Source organism: Canis lupus, chromosome 10 (assembly GCF_048164855.1).
Source record: "Canis lupus baileyi chromosome 10, mCanLup2.hap1, whole genome shotgun sequence".
NCBI lineage: Eukaryota > Metazoa > Chordata > Mammalia > Carnivora > Canidae > Canis > Canis lupus.
The window spans coordinates 22,318,596-22,336,147 of NC_132847.1; the positions used below are offsets into that span (position 1 = coordinate 22,318,596).

General features: G+C 54.4%; 1 protein-coding gene and 1 long non-coding RNA gene across 2 annotated transcripts; one reads left to right on the plus strand and one right to left on the minus strand.

Moving 5' to 3' along the window:
• Positions 1-9: 9 nt before the first annotated feature.
• Positions 10-16,822, plus strand: LOC140641326 (uncharacterized). Its single transcript, XR_012037865.1, has 2 exons — positions 10-206; positions 16,275-16,822. It is a non-coding gene; the product is annotated as an uncharacterized lncRNA (long non-coding RNA).
• Positions 1,748-11,280, minus strand: SHROOM1 (shroom family member 1). The gene is made up of 9 exons (XM_072840986.1): positions 11,145-11,280; positions 7,486-7,683; positions 5,385-6,433; positions 5,237-5,292; positions 4,801-5,010; positions 4,030-4,602; positions 3,800-3,926; positions 3,430-3,702; positions 1,748-3,323 (listed from the first exon to the last, which is right to left on the minus strand). The coding sequence occupies exons 3-9, from the start codon at positions 6,393-6,395 to the stop codon at positions 2,991-2,993; spliced, it is 2,583 nt and encodes an 860-aa protein (XP_072697087.1). The 5' UTR covers positions 6,396-6,433; positions 7,486-7,683; positions 11,145-11,280; the 3' UTR covers positions 1,748-2,990.
• Positions 16,823-17,552: the final 730 nt, after the last annotated feature.

Genomic DNA, 17,552 nt, shown 5'->3' on the forward strand with positions numbered 1-17,552 from the left:
GCGCTCGAGCACACGTGACCCACATTGCCACCCAGGCTCCCGATTCACACGTGAACGAACAGCAGCGCGTTGCGCTCCGGCGAGGATCCCTGAGGTTTACAGCAGCCGCTCCCGCAGGTGCGTGGTGCGCGGAACGCGCTGTTCCAGACAGAGCGGGCGCCGCCGAACGCTGCTTCCCTGTTCGGTTTCCAATTGACAGTCTGAAGGTAAAAAGTACTCTAATTAAATCCATATTAGGAGGAGCAGCGGGGGCGGGGCGCGGCGAGCGCGGGAGGTGGCCACGCGGCCGCCCGTTGCCTAGCAACAGCGCCAGCCAAAGCCTCCCCTCCGCCAAAACCCGGAGGGCCGCGCGGCGGGCAGCGGGGATGCGGGCGGAATCAGCAGGCGGGGGCACCTGTGGCTTTGAGGAGGTGGAGGCAGAAACCCCAACAGAGACCCATGAAACCCTCTTTTCCACCCTCGGAGACTAAGTAAGGCTCTTTTTGATACTGATACTCCAGATCAACGCCCCCGGCTTCCCTCCTCCCCCACTTCGCATTAACCAACAACTTTCCAGCGAAGGCCTGGTGGCAAAGGAAGGCAAGCCAGCCTCGCCGTGGCTGGCTGGACGGAATTTGTTTCCAACAGAAGCAAAAAGGCTCACATCGAGTCTTCAGGCCTAACTAGCACTGCTCTGCACGGAAGGCAAAGCCCCTGGGGTTAGCCCAGAGGGCCTACTGGGCTGGGGAGGAGGCCACGGTGAAGCGTAGGAGCCTTCATCACAAGGAGAACAGTGCCCTCTGCTGGCAGCGTCCTGGAGGGTGGAATTCACCGGGCTTCTGGCACCTGCCCACACAGCACCACCAAGTCTGAGTCTGGAGCCGCCTGGGTGGTTCAGTGGGTTAAGGTCGCCTTCAGGTCAGGTCATGATCTCAGGGTCCTGAAATAGAGCCCCTTACGGGGCTACCCGCTCAGTGGGGAGTCTGCTTCTCCCTCTTCCTCTGCCCCTTCCCATGCGCTCTCTCAGTGCTCTAATAATCTTTAAAAAAAAAAAAATCTTAGTCTATGGCATCAATACTGAACACCTGTGGTGCTCATTCTTGCACTCTGACGTTATAATGGTGTGGAAAGGACATTAAATGGGGCAGGAAGAACACAGAGGCACGATGAAAGGGGGGGTGCAGGAGGTGTGGCCCTACTCTCCCCATCTGATAAGGACAAGCACAGGAACCTCATAATTCCCCCATGGAAAAACCCAGCACAGAACCAAAGTGCAGTTTAGCAGGACCACAGCAGACAGTGCTCCTCAAGCCCATCCAAGGCTGGAAGTGCTTTGTCTGAACAGCACACAATTTCTATTGGCCTAACTGATGACTGTTGTTTTTCCAAGAATATCACACTGGGTGAATGAGTGTGGCGGGGGAGGCTGTACAGGGCAAAAGGCAGAAATAAGTTTATTCCATCCGGACTATCTCAAAGAGAGCTGCCCTGCTAGGCTGAGGACTTTGGAGTGGAGGCCCCGCCCACAGCATTCAAAGGAGAAAAGCAAAAGCATAATGTTAGAACCCGCAACTGCCTCAGCAGGAGTCCCATATGTTTTTTATAAAAAGGCACAATGTTAGCATTGTTCTGTGCTCAATAGTTCGACTGTTGGAACTAATGCTTTTGGTATGAATACAACCATTTAAAATTCCCAACCAGTTGCACTTAGTGACAATACGCATCAGAAAACAAGCCCAGAAGCAGAGATTTCTCACTTTGGGGTCAGTTGGCTTTAAATACACATACACATGCCTTTTAATGTGCCCAACTTCCAAAAATACACTGAACATTTGCATGAACAATGTTCTTGGCCCTGGCCTTTGCAGCTGCAAATACTAAAGCACATTTTCCCATGTATATTTGAGAACTTCACATTGACTCTGTGTACACAGGCCTGATGCACAAACAGAAGGGAGTGTGTGGCCTCTGTTTCATTCCACACCAGCACCTAACTCTCCTCTCCCAACCCCAGCTCACTCCCAGCTTAGCCTGTTTGGCCCACAAACAGAGCGGTCTCTCCACACCTCAGCCCCCACATTCTAGATCTCCATGTCTCTCACGGCTCACCTTCAGCTCCCATGCCCAACAGCCCTCCTCAAGCCTGGTGGATCCAGTGGGGTTTCCAAAGAGAGCTGGATAAACTCACTTTTGATAATTGGAAGACAAAGTTCCTTCTGAGTCTTGGAATAAATGTCCCTGAATTCGTCAAGGTTTTTAGGCAGTGAAGCTACTGAATCTATTTTGTGTATAGGGATATTCCCTATCCCTTAAGTCTTGAAGGAAAGCAGTTACCCTCACTTCTGCTATTGAGCTTGGAGGCTTGGGTAAAAACCAACAAAGGAGAAGGAGTCGGCCAATCAGGCCTAGGCTTTTGTGGTAGTGATGTGATCACCAGAAGTGCTAGGGATTCCTGGTGGCAGTGGAGCTGGAAGGCCTGGCCTCCTCTTGGTCCCTCCTGGTTTCAAGCCTGTATCCCAGTCTTCCTAAGGATTCTCAGACCTGACTGATGTCCTCCAGCAAATCCCTCTTCTGCTCTAGTCAGGCAAGGTTGGTGTCCATTGTCTGTAAACAAGATTCCTTCCCCAAGCTAGGCTCCAGGTGACACACATACTTCCCACATCTATTATTAGTAAGATAGAAAAGAAAAAACTGTTTTGCATAGTAAGTTCAGATGCTCCTCTAATTTGTCTCCTCCTCCCTCCGATCAACCCAGACAGAGCCTCTCTCCTCACAAAAAGGGGGAATACTGTAGTTTTAAAATTCATAAATTAATCACCAAATAATCCACAAGAAATGGGTAAAACCACATGAAAACACTTAGACGTGTCCTAGGAAGCCCTGGCCTGGGTCTTCCACACTGGCTCTGCCCCATCCCCATTCCTCCGCCCCGCAAAGGGAAAGCACCAGAGTCACCCCCAGTTAGGTGGGTGAGGGGCAGGGGCACTGCTCCCCACTCCCACTGCCTGTCATTAGATGAGGGGTGGCAGGAAGGGCGGTTTATCAGGAAGACAGGCCTCTGGGAGCCAGGCCAGCCTGGGAGGCAGGGGATGAGGGCCAAGGTCGCTCCTGACTGCGTCGAGCTGGTCCTGAAGGAGCCGGACACGCTCATCCAGGCTGCGCTGCTGGGCCAGGACGGCCGCCTTGCCGACCAGCAGGGAGTGATAGGCGCTCAGCTCCTCGGGGGGCAAGGCCTGCACCAGCACTTCGCGCAGGGCCCGTTCGCGCCGCGCCACGTGCTCCTTCAGCTCCTTGGCATCTTCCTGCTGCCGCTGCAGGAGCCCCAGACGCTGCAGCAGAGAGGCCTGCAGCCGAAGGGACAGCGTGCGGTGAGCAGGGCGGTGAGCCGCCGTTCCAGGGATGGTCCCAGACAGAATAGGCCCCTCACCGCCCCACTCCAGCCCCTGTCACCTGCTCATCTGGGTCGCTGTCCGCACCTGCCCGGGCCAGGGCGCGCCGCACGCGGCCCAGGCGACTGCCCAGCAGCAGCAGCAGGCCAAGCACACGCTCTATGTCGGCCATGAACCTGCTGAACCGCTCTAGGTCACGGGGAGCGCAGGCCTGCCCCACCGCGGCCTCCAGAGCAGCCCCGCGCCTGGCCCAAGCCTGGGCCGCCTGGTGCAGCTGCTCCTGCTCGGCCTGAAGGTTCCGCAGCATCGTTTGGAGGAGGTCGGCTAGCTCCATCTGCAGGGGAGGCGTGGGTACTTAAGGGTGAGGCCAGACCACCCTTCTCAGCCCCTACTCTTGCCCACCCCATCTCCACTAGTCCCTCCACACTCACCTTCTTGGCTTGGATGCTGCTATTTGGATCAGGGAGATGCTCGCCACAGGCCTGGTCAGGCACAGAGCGGGTGGTCTGGTTTTCAAACCTTGTCTCCTCCTGAGAAGTTGGCAGGAGCTGGCTGGAGCTAAAGAGACAGAACTTGAGGACAAAGCCACAGCTTCCTGGGCTGTCTTGCCCCAAATTGCAGGGACTTCAAATCCCCTGAGTCCCTGGTGCCCCCAACTCACCCTGGCTCAGGACTACCAGCAGCCTCTTTCCCAGCCTCCTTACAGGCTGGCCTCATTGCAGCCCAGACCTCGGCTAAAGGAATCAGCCCATCTAGAAGGTCCAGGGGTGGCTCTGGGCTGGGACAGGAAGTGAGAGTGTCACTCATAGAGGGATCCAGTCTGGCCAGCTCCTGAACCAGCTCCTCAAGGCGAGGACTGGGCCATGTTGGCCTAGAACCGGGCTGGCCAGCGGCCAAAGCCTCGGCAGTACAGCCAGGAGCACCTGGGATATTGTTGCTTGGAGGTCCGAGGACATCAACTGGGAGAGGTTTGAGCGGGTCACTCTCTGTAGCTGCAAGTGAGTCAATGGTCAGCAGTCCATTGGTGTGAAAGGTTGCTATGTCACCATTTGCAGTCCCAGGGGGCCTATAGTATATGGTCCCAGAGACACCCACAGAACCATGTATCCTCTGGTGGCAGTCATCTGCCCTTGCAGTCTCTGGGTGTTCATGGAGGGGATTCTCTGGGGAGTCTGTAGCCTGGTCAGCCCTCTGGCCTGAGCCAGTTCCATACCGCTGGTCAGAGACATAGATACTGGAAGTGGAAGAGACACTGAGTCAGAAAAAGCTCTGTCCAAAACCAAGCAGTAGCCTCCAAGGGCCACCTGTCCCCATCCCTACCAGCCAGGCTCCCAGGGTCCAGCTAGGAGAGGGTTCCCTGCCCCTCTAGCATTTGGCTGATATGTGTAGGGAGGAAATGTCTCACTCAGCTTGGAAGCAAGAGGCAACTCACCTGGTTGGGCTTTCTGGGCAGGTATGGGTGTCTAGAGGTGATCTCATTTTGGCCAGGGGGACTTCTTCCAGGAAAACCTCATCATCTGGAAGGGATGGGAGCCGGGTACACCCAATGCATGTCTCTGAGGCTCTCTGTTCACAGTCAGCAGGGCTACTTTGGGGATACACTGCAGAACAAACCACTGCAGCTTCCTTCTGAGTCAGGAACCTGTAGGAAGGGACACCTCAGTGACCAGGAAGGGAGCTCTTGGTGCTGCACCAGAGACACAGTGGCGTGGCACCGGGGTGGGGGTGGAGGGCAAGAGGGGATGTAGTTGGCAAAAGACAGAATTAGAAGGCTCAAACTGAGAATAGGTGAGAGGCCCTCTCTGTCTTGGGCAAGAACTATGAAAACTGCCTTTGTCGACCACTCCCTGGTGGTCCATGTCTCTCACCTGGCAAGTTGGGCCTGAAACAATGGTCTGGGGGTTTCTGCTCCTTGGGGAACAGCCTGGAAAGGCAAATCATTGCTTGAAATGTAGCTCAAGTTTTCATTCTCCCAGATGTCTCCCACCCCAAGCCCGCAGCCCCTAACTTCCACACCTGGACAATGGGCATGACCCCTCCTGGACCTCCCCAGGGAGCCAAGACTTCCCCTGACGCGCTCTGACTCTGACTCCGACCGGAGGGCCTATAGGCGTCACCAAGCTTCGCGGACCCGGATTCTGGGTCCTCTGTGCCTCGGGGCGGCGACTCAGGCAGCCGTCTGGTCTGGTGGCCTTGGAATTGCGCCAGCACCCTCCGCTCCCGGGTCCCGGGCCTGGCGATGCCAGAACTGCAGGCGGCCTCACCGGAGCGTTCCCCGGCCGCCCCACCGCCCCGCCCCACGCGATCTAGCTTCCCCGGCTCGGAGAAGCACCACTGCCGCTGCTGGGTGGCGAGGCGCCCCCGGCCCACGTCTGCCCGGGCGGCGGTGGCCCCGGGGCGCGCGGGCTCCACCTCCCCGCCCCCGCCCCCGCCCCCGCCCCCGCCGGCCGGGTGGCTGAGCGAGGCGGAGCGCGGGTGCGCCGCGGGGGGCCGCGCGGGGGCCGCGGGCCGCAGGCGGCCGGGCAGGCTCATGCGGAGCTCCTTGCGCTGGAAGGACGTCTCCCGGAGCACTCGCCGCTGGGCGCCCTGCAGCCGCTGGCGGTACGCGGCCCGCGAGGCCGGTGGGCTGGGCGGCTCCACGAGCCGCGCCGCCGCCTCCGCCTCGGCCTCGGCCGCCAGCGCAAAGAGCAGCGGGGTGGCCTGCCGGCTGAGCGGCCCCGGCGTGCCCTGGACCTCGGGCGGCCGCGGCCCACTGCGCGCGGCGGCCGCGGGCCGGGGCTGCGCGGAGGCGCGAAGGCTGCCGGCGGGGCCCGGGCCACCCCACACCACGCGCACGTAGTCCCAGTCTAGGTAAGGGAGGAGGTCGGTCCCGGGCGACGGCGTGCGCGGCTCCGGCTCGGGGGCCGCGGAGGCCGCGGAGAAGGAGCTGTAGGCCGAGTCGGCGCGCGCGGACAGCCGCCGCAGGTCCAGGCTGCGGGTGGACGAGGCTGGGGAGGCGCGGTCGCCCCCGGGCCCTGGGGCCTCCATGGCTGCGCAGGTGAGTGCTGAGGCCAGCTCCGTGGGGCCTGGAGGAACACAGACGGCGAGGTGAGGTGCGGGAGGAGCCCCGGGTAAGGCTGGCCCCTCCAACAGGGACAGCCAGGGGCTTACACTCCCCTCCCTGGTCACACTGGGTCAGGGACGACATAGGTAGGGCTAGCCCCTAGCCTCTGGAGTTTGAGGGTCTAAGCTATTCCCCTTTGCTTGCAGGGGAGTGGGGGGACGGGTGCGCTAGGTGGTGGCTAGCCCATTACCTCCAGAGGCTCTCCAGGAGGCCAGCCCTGGCCTCTACCCTGGCACCTCCTGGAGCGCGGAGAATGTACCCATATTCCTTCCCTCCCCAACCCAGTCCCACCCAGGCAGCTTCCTGGCAGCTTTGTTAGCTTCTCCCTGTGATCTTCCCCTAATAAACAATGGTCAAGAACGTTCTGAGATCACAGGGGAGCCAAGAAAGGAAGGAGCAAGACCCAGGTCAGGTGACAGAGGCAGCTTCGCAGCCTTCCCCGCCTCTGTGTCAGTTATGTTCCAGGTACATTATATAAATATTTATCTTGATCCTCACAACTACTATCTGCATTTTACAGATGAGGACACTGGAGTTTTAAGGGGGAAATGATTTGCCCAAGGGCACACACAGCCTGTAAGAAGCAGAACCCTATCTGGAATTTGGGCCTGCCTCCAAGCTCACTGCAGCCAGAATCAATTTCCTAGAAGCAAACACTGCTGAAAGCTAGTTTACCTCCGTCCCTCAACTGCCAGAAGCCTTCAACAAAACCTAAACTCCACTGTGGGAAATTTATCCCCACCTGCTCTCAAAATACTAGCAGATTCCAAAATAATATGGTCTCTGCTTTGCAGCCTCACACCCTGACTCTGTCCTGCTGCTCGCACTCCTCCTACTGGGCCCAGCTTAGGGGGCTCCTGACCCTTTGGGATCCCCTACAGTGTTCAGAGCTTCCCTTCCATCCCCACCCCCCAACACAGTACTCATCACCTTGGAGTGTAATTGTTGGCAGGCTTGCGATTCCCTCTTCCCATTCCCACCCCTGAACTTCCTGAGAACAGGCCCTGTACTTACTAATCTCTGTACCCTCAGTGCCTGGCACGTAGTCGATGTTACAGAAATATTTGTTGAGGGGTGCCTGGACAGCTCAGTTGGTTAAGCGGCTGCCTTCAGTTCAGGTCATGATCACAGGATCCTGGGATCCAGCACTCCGTTGGGTTCCCTGCTCAGTGAGGAGCCTGTTTCTCCCCACTTCCCCTGCTTGTGCTTTCTCTGTCAAATAAATAAATAAAATCTTAAAAAGAGAGAGAGAGAAATATTTGTTGAATAGCAAGGAAAGAAGTAAACTTGCAATGAGTGGATGAGGTGGCTTTGGTGGAGAAGGAAGAGGGCTCCTTTGCTTCCCCACTCTTCTCTCCCTATTCATCTTTTTTCTTTTTCTTTTTTTTTTTTTAAGATTTTATTTATTCATGAGAGACACACACACAGAGAAAGAGAGAGAGAGAGAGAGAGAGAGAGAGAGAGAGGCAGAGACGTAGGCAGAGAGAGAAGCAGGCTCCACGCAGGGACCCTGATGTGGGACTCAATCCTGGGACTCCAGGATCATGCCCTGGGTGGAAGGCAGGTACTCAACCGCTGAGCCACCCAGGCATCCCCCTATTCATCTTCTCTGAAGAAGACAGAATGAATGAGGCTGCTGACACTGTAGAGTATCTCATGCATTGTTACTCATGCATTGTTAGGAACCAAAAGAGCAGGCAAGCACAGGTGGAGCAGGACAGGCCAGAAATCAGTACCTCCCCAGGGCCAGGGAGGGAGCAAAGGGAGTAAGGGGAGGAGATGACCTCTAGCCTCTGGACTTCAGTGCTATGTCCATGCATATGGGTATGCATGGGTCAAGGGTGAGAGTAGCTTTTAGTCTTAGGAAGCTGGAGCTCCATATGGGCTATGGGGACTTTGGGAAGTGGGGAGGGCTCACTGTCCCTGAGCTGGCTTGCTGAGGAGTGCAGAGGAGGGCGACTGGCAGCTGGGGTGGGAAATGAAAAGCAGGCTCATTTGAGCCTCCTAAATACTATTTGGAACTCAGGGTCACCCTCTACCCCCTTCCCAAAGGCTGCAGACGCTACAGATTACAGGTCAAGGAAGGTAGGGGAGATTAGTGGTGTGAGGATATGGTATTTCCCACAAGGGAGAGGCAGTGCCTGCAATATTCTCAAGGAGGGGCTCTCAGCTGATCGAGGACCAGAATGGTGGTGCCTACCTGGAGGTATCTTTATGCCCATCGACACCAGCCCTGCAGGTTGGTCCTCACAGTCAGGTTTGGGGACCTCTCTCCTTTAGGAAACCCACCCTAGACACCCAGGCACTAGCCCTCTCTCTTCCTAGTCTGAGCCCACCTTGGAGCATTGTTTTCCCTGTTCATGCCACCCTTGCCTGCCCATTGTTGGCTTCTTGCCTCTATAGGCACCAGTGATTGTTCACATACGAAGAAGTTTCCTCCAAAAAGGCCTGAAAATTTCTATCTTGGGGACACCTAGATGGCTCAGTGTTCGAGCCTTTGACTCAGAATGTGATTCCGGGCTCCCTGCAGGGAGCCTGCTTCTCCCTCTGCCTGTGTCTCTGCCTCTAAGTATTTACTTATTCATGAGGGACACAGAGAAAGAGAGGCAGAGACACAGGCAGAGGGAGAAGCAGGCTCCCTGCAGGGAGCCTGATGTGGGACTCGATCTTGGGACTCTGGGATCATGCCCTGAGCCAAAGCCAAAGGCTTAACCGCTGAGCCACCCAGGGTTCCAGTAAATAAAATCTTAAAAAAAAAAATTTTTTTTTTAATCTTGTGAGTTACTGTGCTCACAAAGGATTGAGTTTACCAAAAGAAACAGCTTAATGGATAATAAAACTGTGTGTACATATGTTGGCTTTTTGCCCATCACTTGTCTTGAGGATACTTCTGCAGTGGTGGCCTCAGTAGGCCAGTAACCCTGCAGGATACTCACACTGTACCTTCTGCAGAACCTGTTACACTAGGAGGGTGCAACTCCGTTAATGTGTTTTGGGGCCTCAACACAAAGAGCAAGGAGTCTGCAAATGTATCTGGCTGCAGGGAGCCTCTTGCAGTCCAGCTAGCCACTGTGGCTGTGGGTGGCAACACCCCAGAACCCTAACATTAGCATCAGCTATAGGCTGGGCTGCAGAGCCAGTGCCTACAGAGCACTGAAGTCCAGAGGCTAGAGGTCAAAAAGCTCTTTAGGCCTTTGGCCAAGCCCCACCAAAGCCGGGGAAGCAGCATGGAATCCCTGCCAGAAGAGCGCCAGATTGGGATTGGGCAGTAGAGTGGTGGGGGGAGGTCACATATACTTGTCACCTGAATGAAAGAGCAAGAGAGGGGATCCCTGGGTGGCGCAGCGGTTTGGCGCCTGCCTTTGGCCCAGGGCGTGATCCTGGAGACCCAGGATCGAATCCCATGTCGGGCTCCCGGTGCATGGGGCCTGCTTCTCCCTCTGCCTGTGTCTCTGCCTCTCTCTCTCTGTGACTATCATAAATAAATAAAAAAATTAAAAAAAAAAAAAAAAAGAAAGAGCAAGAGAGGAAAAGGAGACAAAGATGACTTCAGTGTTCAGACTGGAGGCCTGGGAGGTAGGGATTCGGGTTCTCAGGAAGGAGGAAGCTGAGATGGGGTCTGGTCCAGGGTCCAGGGCTCATTCAGTCTGGGGCCTGTAGGCTTTGCAGTGTTTGTGGCAAGTCTGGGAAGCTGGGAAGTTGCAATGTGGGTCTAGACCTCAGCAGTTTAGACTAGGCAAGCAGGCCCACTCAGGTTTTTAGTGAGAGGTTGCTGGGTTAATCGATGAGGGCAGCTTCGGGCTGGTAAAGTCACACCCATGCAACGGGGGCAGATCCAGGTAAGATTGCCAGAAAGGCAGGCAACCTCCAATGATGCGCAATGATGGGGAATGAAAGCATACCCTCTCAGAGGCCACCTCCCGTCACTCCTCTCCGTGGAGAGGTCGTCAGGCCGCCCGGCTCAGCGGTCTCCCCTGGGTGGCACGCTCTCTGGGGGGCTCTCGGGGGGGCAAGCGTCCCCGCCGGGCGGGGCTTTGAGCGGGCCGGGCCGCGTCTTGGGCGCCGGCTCCGCAGGCTGGGTCTGGCCAGGCAGGCGGCGGGGAAGCTGCGCGGCTCCCCCGGCGCCCTGCGGGCCCTTTCTCCCAGCGCGGTCCGCGGACCCGGCAGCCTGCAGCCCGCGTGGCCTCCGCTCCGCGTCGCTGTCGCCCCGAGGTGGTCCCCAGGGCCTCGAGCTCCGCGCTGCCTGCGCCCGCGCCCGCGGGCGGGAGGCGGCGGCCCCGGGCGGACTCGAGCCGAGGCGGGCGACCGCAGGGGGCGGCAGAGTCACGCGGCGCGGCGCGACGGCGGGACCCGCGGACGCCGGGGGAGCCGCTGGCCGCCGGCGGGCGCCTCGCGGGGCCCTTCCCGCCCGGGTCACGGTCGGGGAGGCCGGGACCGGACGCGGGCGGGCGCGGCGCGGACTCAGGCGCGAGGGCCCCGCCTCCGCCCGCTGCTCGGCGGAGCCCGCACTGTGCGCCGCCGCGCTCCCCCGGCAGCCCCGCCGCCCCGCCGCCCCGCCGCCCCGCCGCCCCGCCGCCCCGCGGGGGAGCCCCGCACCCGGCCCGCGCACGGCCTGCTCCGCGGCGCACCCCCCCGGGCGATCCCGCCGCCCGCCGCCCGGCCCCGCCGCGTACCTGAACTCCAGCCCGAGACGCGCTCCCGGGCGCCGGCGGCCGCGCGGTGACATCAGCGCCCGGGCCCGGGCTCCCGACCCCACCTCCGGGCTCCAGCCGCCGCGGGGGAGGTGCCACGTCCGGCCGCGGGGAGGGGAGGGGAGGGGAGGGGAGGGGGCGGGAGCGCCGAGTGGCGGCGCGGCCCCGGGATCTCCGCGCCCCACCCCCGCCCCGTGGTGGCCTCCGGGCGGCGCGGCCCCGGGCTGGGGGCGGGGTGGAGGGCGAGGGGTGGACGCTCGTGCTCCCGCCGGACAGCGGCCTCCGGCTCCGGGCGGGAGAAGCGGGAGAAGCGGGAGGAGAGGAGGATGGGAGGGGCGACCCCGGCGCTCGCCCGCCGTCCTCCGGGCCGGGCGAGCCTTCAGCTCCCGGGGTGCGCCGGCTGGGGGGCCCCGGGGGTCCCCACGGCCCCCATTCCTTTCCGGTTTGGCGAGTAAGCCTGGGGCTCGTGCCTCTGTTGCCGAGCCTCTGAGTACCGTTCAGACGCTAAGTCCCTCCTTGACCAACTCTCCCTCCAGGTCCCCCAGTGCCCACACTCTTCCAGCTCTCTGACGCCCACTGTGGACTCTTCTCTCCCATTTTGCCCCCTCGTCTCCTTTTCTGCCTTCCTCCCACTATCCCGCATCGCCGAGGCCCGCGCCCGGAACCCCAGCCCGGGTAGCTGCAGCTATGCACACCCCCTACGGCTGGGACAGCGTTCACTCCAGCCTGGAGCCTGGCTCTCAAGGTCTCTGCCTCTGGGGTTCTCCAGACCTCGGAGAATGCTCTAAAGTCATCTGCCACCGTGCTTTCCTCCCAGCCATGTCCTCAGCTTTCCCTGCCCCGACTTCCCAAACCTCTATCCTCTGAATCCTGGCTCCACCAAGAAATGCTCCATCCCTTCCAGTCCTCCAGTTCCTCTGCCCCTGGTGTGGGCACCCCTTGCTCTCCCACAGAAGCAGCCTGCATGAGGGTGGGGACTGCAGCCCCCATCCTGGCATCCTTGGATGACAATTTTTGTTGGTGGCATTAACAGGGCCCAGAACTCAGATGAGGGGTCAAAGCTGCCACTTTCTGGGCGCATGGGGAGCCTGGAGAACCCTGTCTGCTTGGGTCTTCTAGGGGTGGAGACAGACAGCAGGCACCTGAGCCTGGCTTCTGCTTGGCGCCCTCCTGTCTCTGCTTCTCCGAACACCACTCCCACTCTGGCATCAGCTTCAGCTGGAGCTGGATCCCTGGGCTCTAAGACAGTGGCTCAGAACCTCTTGGCTTTGAAGGCCCCGCTGCGTTTAAGTTCCTGATCCCCCTGGTTGGGCTCAGAGCATTATCACAATAGAGGGAACACAACCCAGCAACCAAGAGCCAATTAAAAACTGCTCACATTTTAAATGTATATTTTCAATTTTATATTGAAAAAAGTATCTTGAAAACCACAACGTGGACACCGTGATCACAGCAATTCTTATTCTCTCAACCTTCCTGCTCCCTTACTTCTCTTACACACTCTACAGAAGCTCCGCCTATCTCCCAGAAGACTGAAATCCTGTCTATCCACTTCTCTCCTGCCTGCTGTCTTCTGAAGAAAAGCAGCCCCCTGACATCTGAAAGTTGACCTGTACTAGGAGCTGAGCTGACATTCATAGTCAAGGCCTTGGTGTTCTCCTGTTGCACATAATCGATTTCATAGGACACCAACATTACATAAGGCTCCTCGGTAACCCTTTTGTAGTCACAGCGGAACACAGACAACCCATGAACCTTGTCCACATCATAAAAATGACCAAATAGCTTTCTGTCCTGGCTAATATGAGTAACTGCAGTTTCTTTACCAACTGTGGCTTTATTTTTGGTTTTAAAGATTTTATTTGTTTATGGGAGACAGAGAGAGAGGCAGAGACATAGGCAGAGGGAGAAGCAGGCTCCCTGTGGGGAGCCTGATGCGGGACTCAATCCCAGGACCCCGGGATCACAACCTGAGCCAAAGGCAGCTGCTCAACCGCCGAGCCACCCAGGTGCTCCCCAACTGTGGCTTTAGCTTCATTCTCATTACTCTTCTTTCTGGATAAGACTTATTGATAAGCCCAATCATGGACTTACTCTTCCTTCCTGATGGCATCAAACACTGAGAAAGGGCTTGTCTCCAAAGGCACTACACAAGCCCAAATTCTGTAAGTCTTTTCTAATGCCCTCTTACATGCCTGAGCATTCCCCTTCACTTTGCTCAACTACAGGTGTGTTCCTGGTGGTCTTCAACTGGAGAGCATTAATTTTCCTAGTTCTTATCTAGTGGGTAGAGACCAGGGATGCTGCTAAATATCCTACAATGCACAGGACAGGTCCCCACAACATAGAATTATATAGCTCAAAATGTCAGTAGTGCTGAAGTACAGAAATGCCGATTTATACCCTTCCTTTCCCTGCCACAGGTGACAATTCAAATGTATTTGGCACGTATCGCCTTGTATTTATTTTAAGGTGTGTATTGTTGCTTTCTTGCTGTGTATGCTTAATGTAAATGACATGTTAAAATCTCCAAAAAAAAAAAAAAAACCCTACTAGACCTTTATTATAAAAGTGAAAAGAAGGGGCACCTGGGTGACTCAGTGGGTGAAGCAGACAACTCTTGTCTTCAGCTCAGGTCTTGATCTCAGGGTGGTGGGATGGAGCTCCAAGCTCCATGGGGCGTCTGGTTATCCCTCACTTTCTCCCTCTACCCCTGCTCTAGCACCTGCACATGCGCTCTCTTATAAAATATTATATGAAAATATTTTTTTAAAAAGAAGCTCAAAGAATCTTGGGATGGAGGGGAGGAGAAAAAACACTGCAAAGTTCAGTTCACCTTTAACGGTGGTGGCTAGGGAGGAGGGGCTCTGAAGAGGATGGAGACATCCACATATTTATCACATTTTTCTACAACATAAGAAAACAGATTTCTGTGTCCCTTAGTATCTCAGTATTTTCCCAGGCTGGGGAAAGGTCTTTTTTAAAGAGCCCCCTAAGGGGATCCCTGGGTGGCGCAGCAGTTTGGCGCCTGCCTTTGGCCCAGGGCGCGATCCTGGAGTCCCGGGATCGAATCCCATGTCGGGCTCCCGGTGCATCGAGCCTGCTTCTCCCTCTGCCTCTCTCTCTCTCTCTCTCTCTCTCTCTCTCTGTGTGTGTGTGTGTGACTATCATAAATAAATAAATAAAATATTAAAAAAAAATAAAATAAAGAGCCTCCTAGGTGACAGGGCTTAGTCAGGATTGCAGTGCCAGCCAGGCCTTAGCTCAGGGAACTGATGGGTGGGGGAAGGTGATGGGCCACACTCCACATGGCTTGGCATCTGAACTGTTGAAACATACCTCAGTCACTGACCCCTCACAAGTCTCTGTGGCTGCTTGCTTTGATCCCTGCACCTCCTTAGATTTGGTGATGTGATGTGACAAGGGTATAAATACTACACACCATGTCTTTGCGGCCAGGCACTGGGCTCAATCTGTGCTACTTACCTTTTTAACCCTGTTATTCCTGAGAAGTAGGTATCATTATGCAAGTGAGGAAACTGAGGTTTGGGGAGATGAAATATCTTGTCAAGGTCAGGTAGCTCATAAAAAGTAGACGTGGGGCACCTGGGTGGCTCAATCAATTAAGCAACTGCCTTTGGCTCAGGGTCCTGGGATTGAGCCCCACGTCCAGGTCTCTGCTCAAATGGGGAGCCTGCTTCTTCCTCTCTCTGCACCTCCTCCCCACTCATATGCTGTCTCTCTCTCTCTCTCTCTCTCTCTTAAATAAATAAAATCTTGGGACACCTGGGTGGCTCAGCAGTTGAGTGCGTCTGCCTTCAGCTCAGGGTGTGATCCTGGAGTCCCTGGATCGAGTCCCACATCGGGCTCCCTGCATGGAACCTGCTTCTCTCTCTGCCTTTCTCTCTGCGTCTCATGAATAAATAAAATCTTTACAAATAAAAATAATAAAATCTTTTTAAAAGTAGAGGTAAAATTTAACGCCATGATGGCTGGTTTCAAAGGCCATTTTCACATAACCAGCGAAAAGAATTGCAAGATATGGATGTCCACGCACCCTTCCGGCCCATGTAGGACAGCAGAATTTTGACTTCAGATTGAGCAGGACTAGAAAGTAAATGGGGAAGGTGAGAAATGAGCAGCAGCAAGATCCCAAACAGAATCCCTTCTCTCTATGTCCTGAATGGTCTAATACACATCTGGGCTAAATCTCACATAGTTTCCATGGGTTTATTATAAAGGGCTGGTCAAAACTTTTCTTTCAAGAGATAACTTTTCCAGGGGTTCTGCAACTTGATTTTTTTTTTTTCCTTAAGAGAGGGAGAGGGGTAGTGGGGGAGGGAGATAAGGAGATAAAGAATCTTAATTACAGGTCGCCTGAGTGGCTCAGTGGTTGGGTGTCTGCCTTTGGCTCAGGACATGATACTGGAATCCCAGGATCAAGTCCTGCATCGAGCTCCCTGAGGGGAACCTGCTTCTCCCTCTGCCTGTGTCTCTGCCTCTCTCTCTGTAGTCATCATGAATAAGTAAATACAATCAAAAAAAAAAAAAAAAAAGTATCTTACTCAGCCTCCACACTTAGCATGGAGCCTGACACCATGCTCTATCTCACATCTCTGAGATCAGGACCCAAGTTGAAATCATGAGTCCAGTGCTTAATCTACAGATATACCCAGGTGCCCCTGCACCTTGATTTTTTAAATTTGAAGTTATATCTTGGAGCTCATTCACTATCTGTACATAGAGCTGTATCATCCTAGAGCTGTAGCATCCTATTTTAAAAGGATTTTGTATTATTTATTTATTCATGAGAGACACAGAGAGAGCAGTAGAGACATAGGCAGAGGGAGAAGCAGACTCCCTGCAAGGAGCCCAACGTGGGACTCGATCCCAGGATTCCAGGATCATGCCCTGAGCCAAAGGCAGACACTCAACCACTGAGCCACCCAGGCGTCCCTGTAGCATCCTTTTTAATAAGTGCCTAGTTATCCATTACATGGGCATAAATAAATTGGGTTATTGATGGATATTTAGGTTAACCCTGTATTTTGCTATTAATTATTTTGTAATAAGTACCCCTGATCATATACCTTTGCTGACATTTGTTTGTAGGATAAATTCCTAAAAGATGAATTGGAAATGGATCCTCCCAGCCACCCCAGCTTACACCATACAGATCAGAGAGGAACCAGCCAACCTAGCCTTTCTTCAATTTCTCACCTTCAAAATCACAAGCAAAATAATTGTAAATGTAGTCATTAAGCTTTGGAGTAGTTTGTTATACAGTAAATTTCAGTTTGAAATTTACAAATTACATTTGAAAATGTAAATTTTCAAATTTGGTTGATACTGTTAAATTTCTTACAATGAGGTTGTACCAATTTGCATTTCTATCAATGTAGGAGAGTGACCGTTTCCTACATCCTCCCTAATAAAGAGTATTGTCAAAATTTGATGCCTGCAATCTGAAAGGCAAAAATAGTAGCTCACTACTTTAGTTTACATTTTTAATAAATGAAAGTACACACCATTTTGTACATTTAGAAGCCATTTGTATTCACTTTCTTGATCTGTCAATTCCCTTTACCCATTTTTCTATTTGATTATTGGTCTTTTATTGATTTGTAAGATCTCTTTATATATTAAAGCAATTAACTGTTTTTCTTATGTGTGGCGAGTATTTTCCCAAGGCTGTGTCTTTTGACTTTGTGGTGGCAATATATCTGTAATAAATATATAATCCCTTGCTGAATTAAAAGATTTATCTTTCTTTTAGACAGCAGCTACATAGCTGTCTTAATCAGTTGAGATAGCCATGTATTGGTTAAAATACGGTAGAGTCTAGAAAGCTTTCGATAAAATCATGTTGCCTGTTTTTAAAAATCCAACAAAACATTAATCATTGCTTATACACAAGTCTCTACTTAAATTGTAAATGCTCCCTTGCAGCAGGTTTGTTCGCTTTCTTATTATACAGTGAATTCATCACACTTGTTTAAAGATAAGACTTCACAGGAAGATAGCCATGAGATAAAAGCCCCCCTCCTGTGGGGGCTTCTGACAGGTAAGGTCTCTTGACAAGGCTGAGTAGGGACTGTCATGGATTAAACCAAAGTTCCCTTTCAGGTCAGCAGGAATGTTGGGCTGTCACATTCCTATTAAGTTCACATATATCAACTTTTCTCTACAGAGAGTGGGTGACATCTCAACCTCTGTTTGCTCTAACCATAATAATTCAGCTTTTCTCCTCTAGCCTAGCCCAAGCCTCAAGACTGGGACTGTTTCATCTTCCTGGTCTGCTTTTGTTCAGATGTTGCCTACATACCCTTGGACAAGAGAGGTTAAATGAGATAGATGGATAGAAGCCTCTCTTCTTTTCCTGCCCAGTGG

Bases quoted from the DNA above. Each gene is read 5' to 3' on its own strand.
- SHROOM1 (XM_072840986.1), bottom strand. From the start codon at position 6,395: ATGGAGGCCCCAGGGCCCGGGGGCGACCGCGCCTCCCCAGCCTCGTCC. The intron at 5,011-5,236 runs GTGAGAGACATG...CCCTTCCTACAG, and splicing joins TTTCAGGCCCAACTTGCCAG to GTTCCTGACTCAGAAGGAAG. The intron at 3,324-3,429 runs GTGACAGGGGCT...CTTCGGCTGCAG, and splicing joins ACAGCGACCCAGATGAGCAG to GCCTCTCTGCTGCAGCGTCT.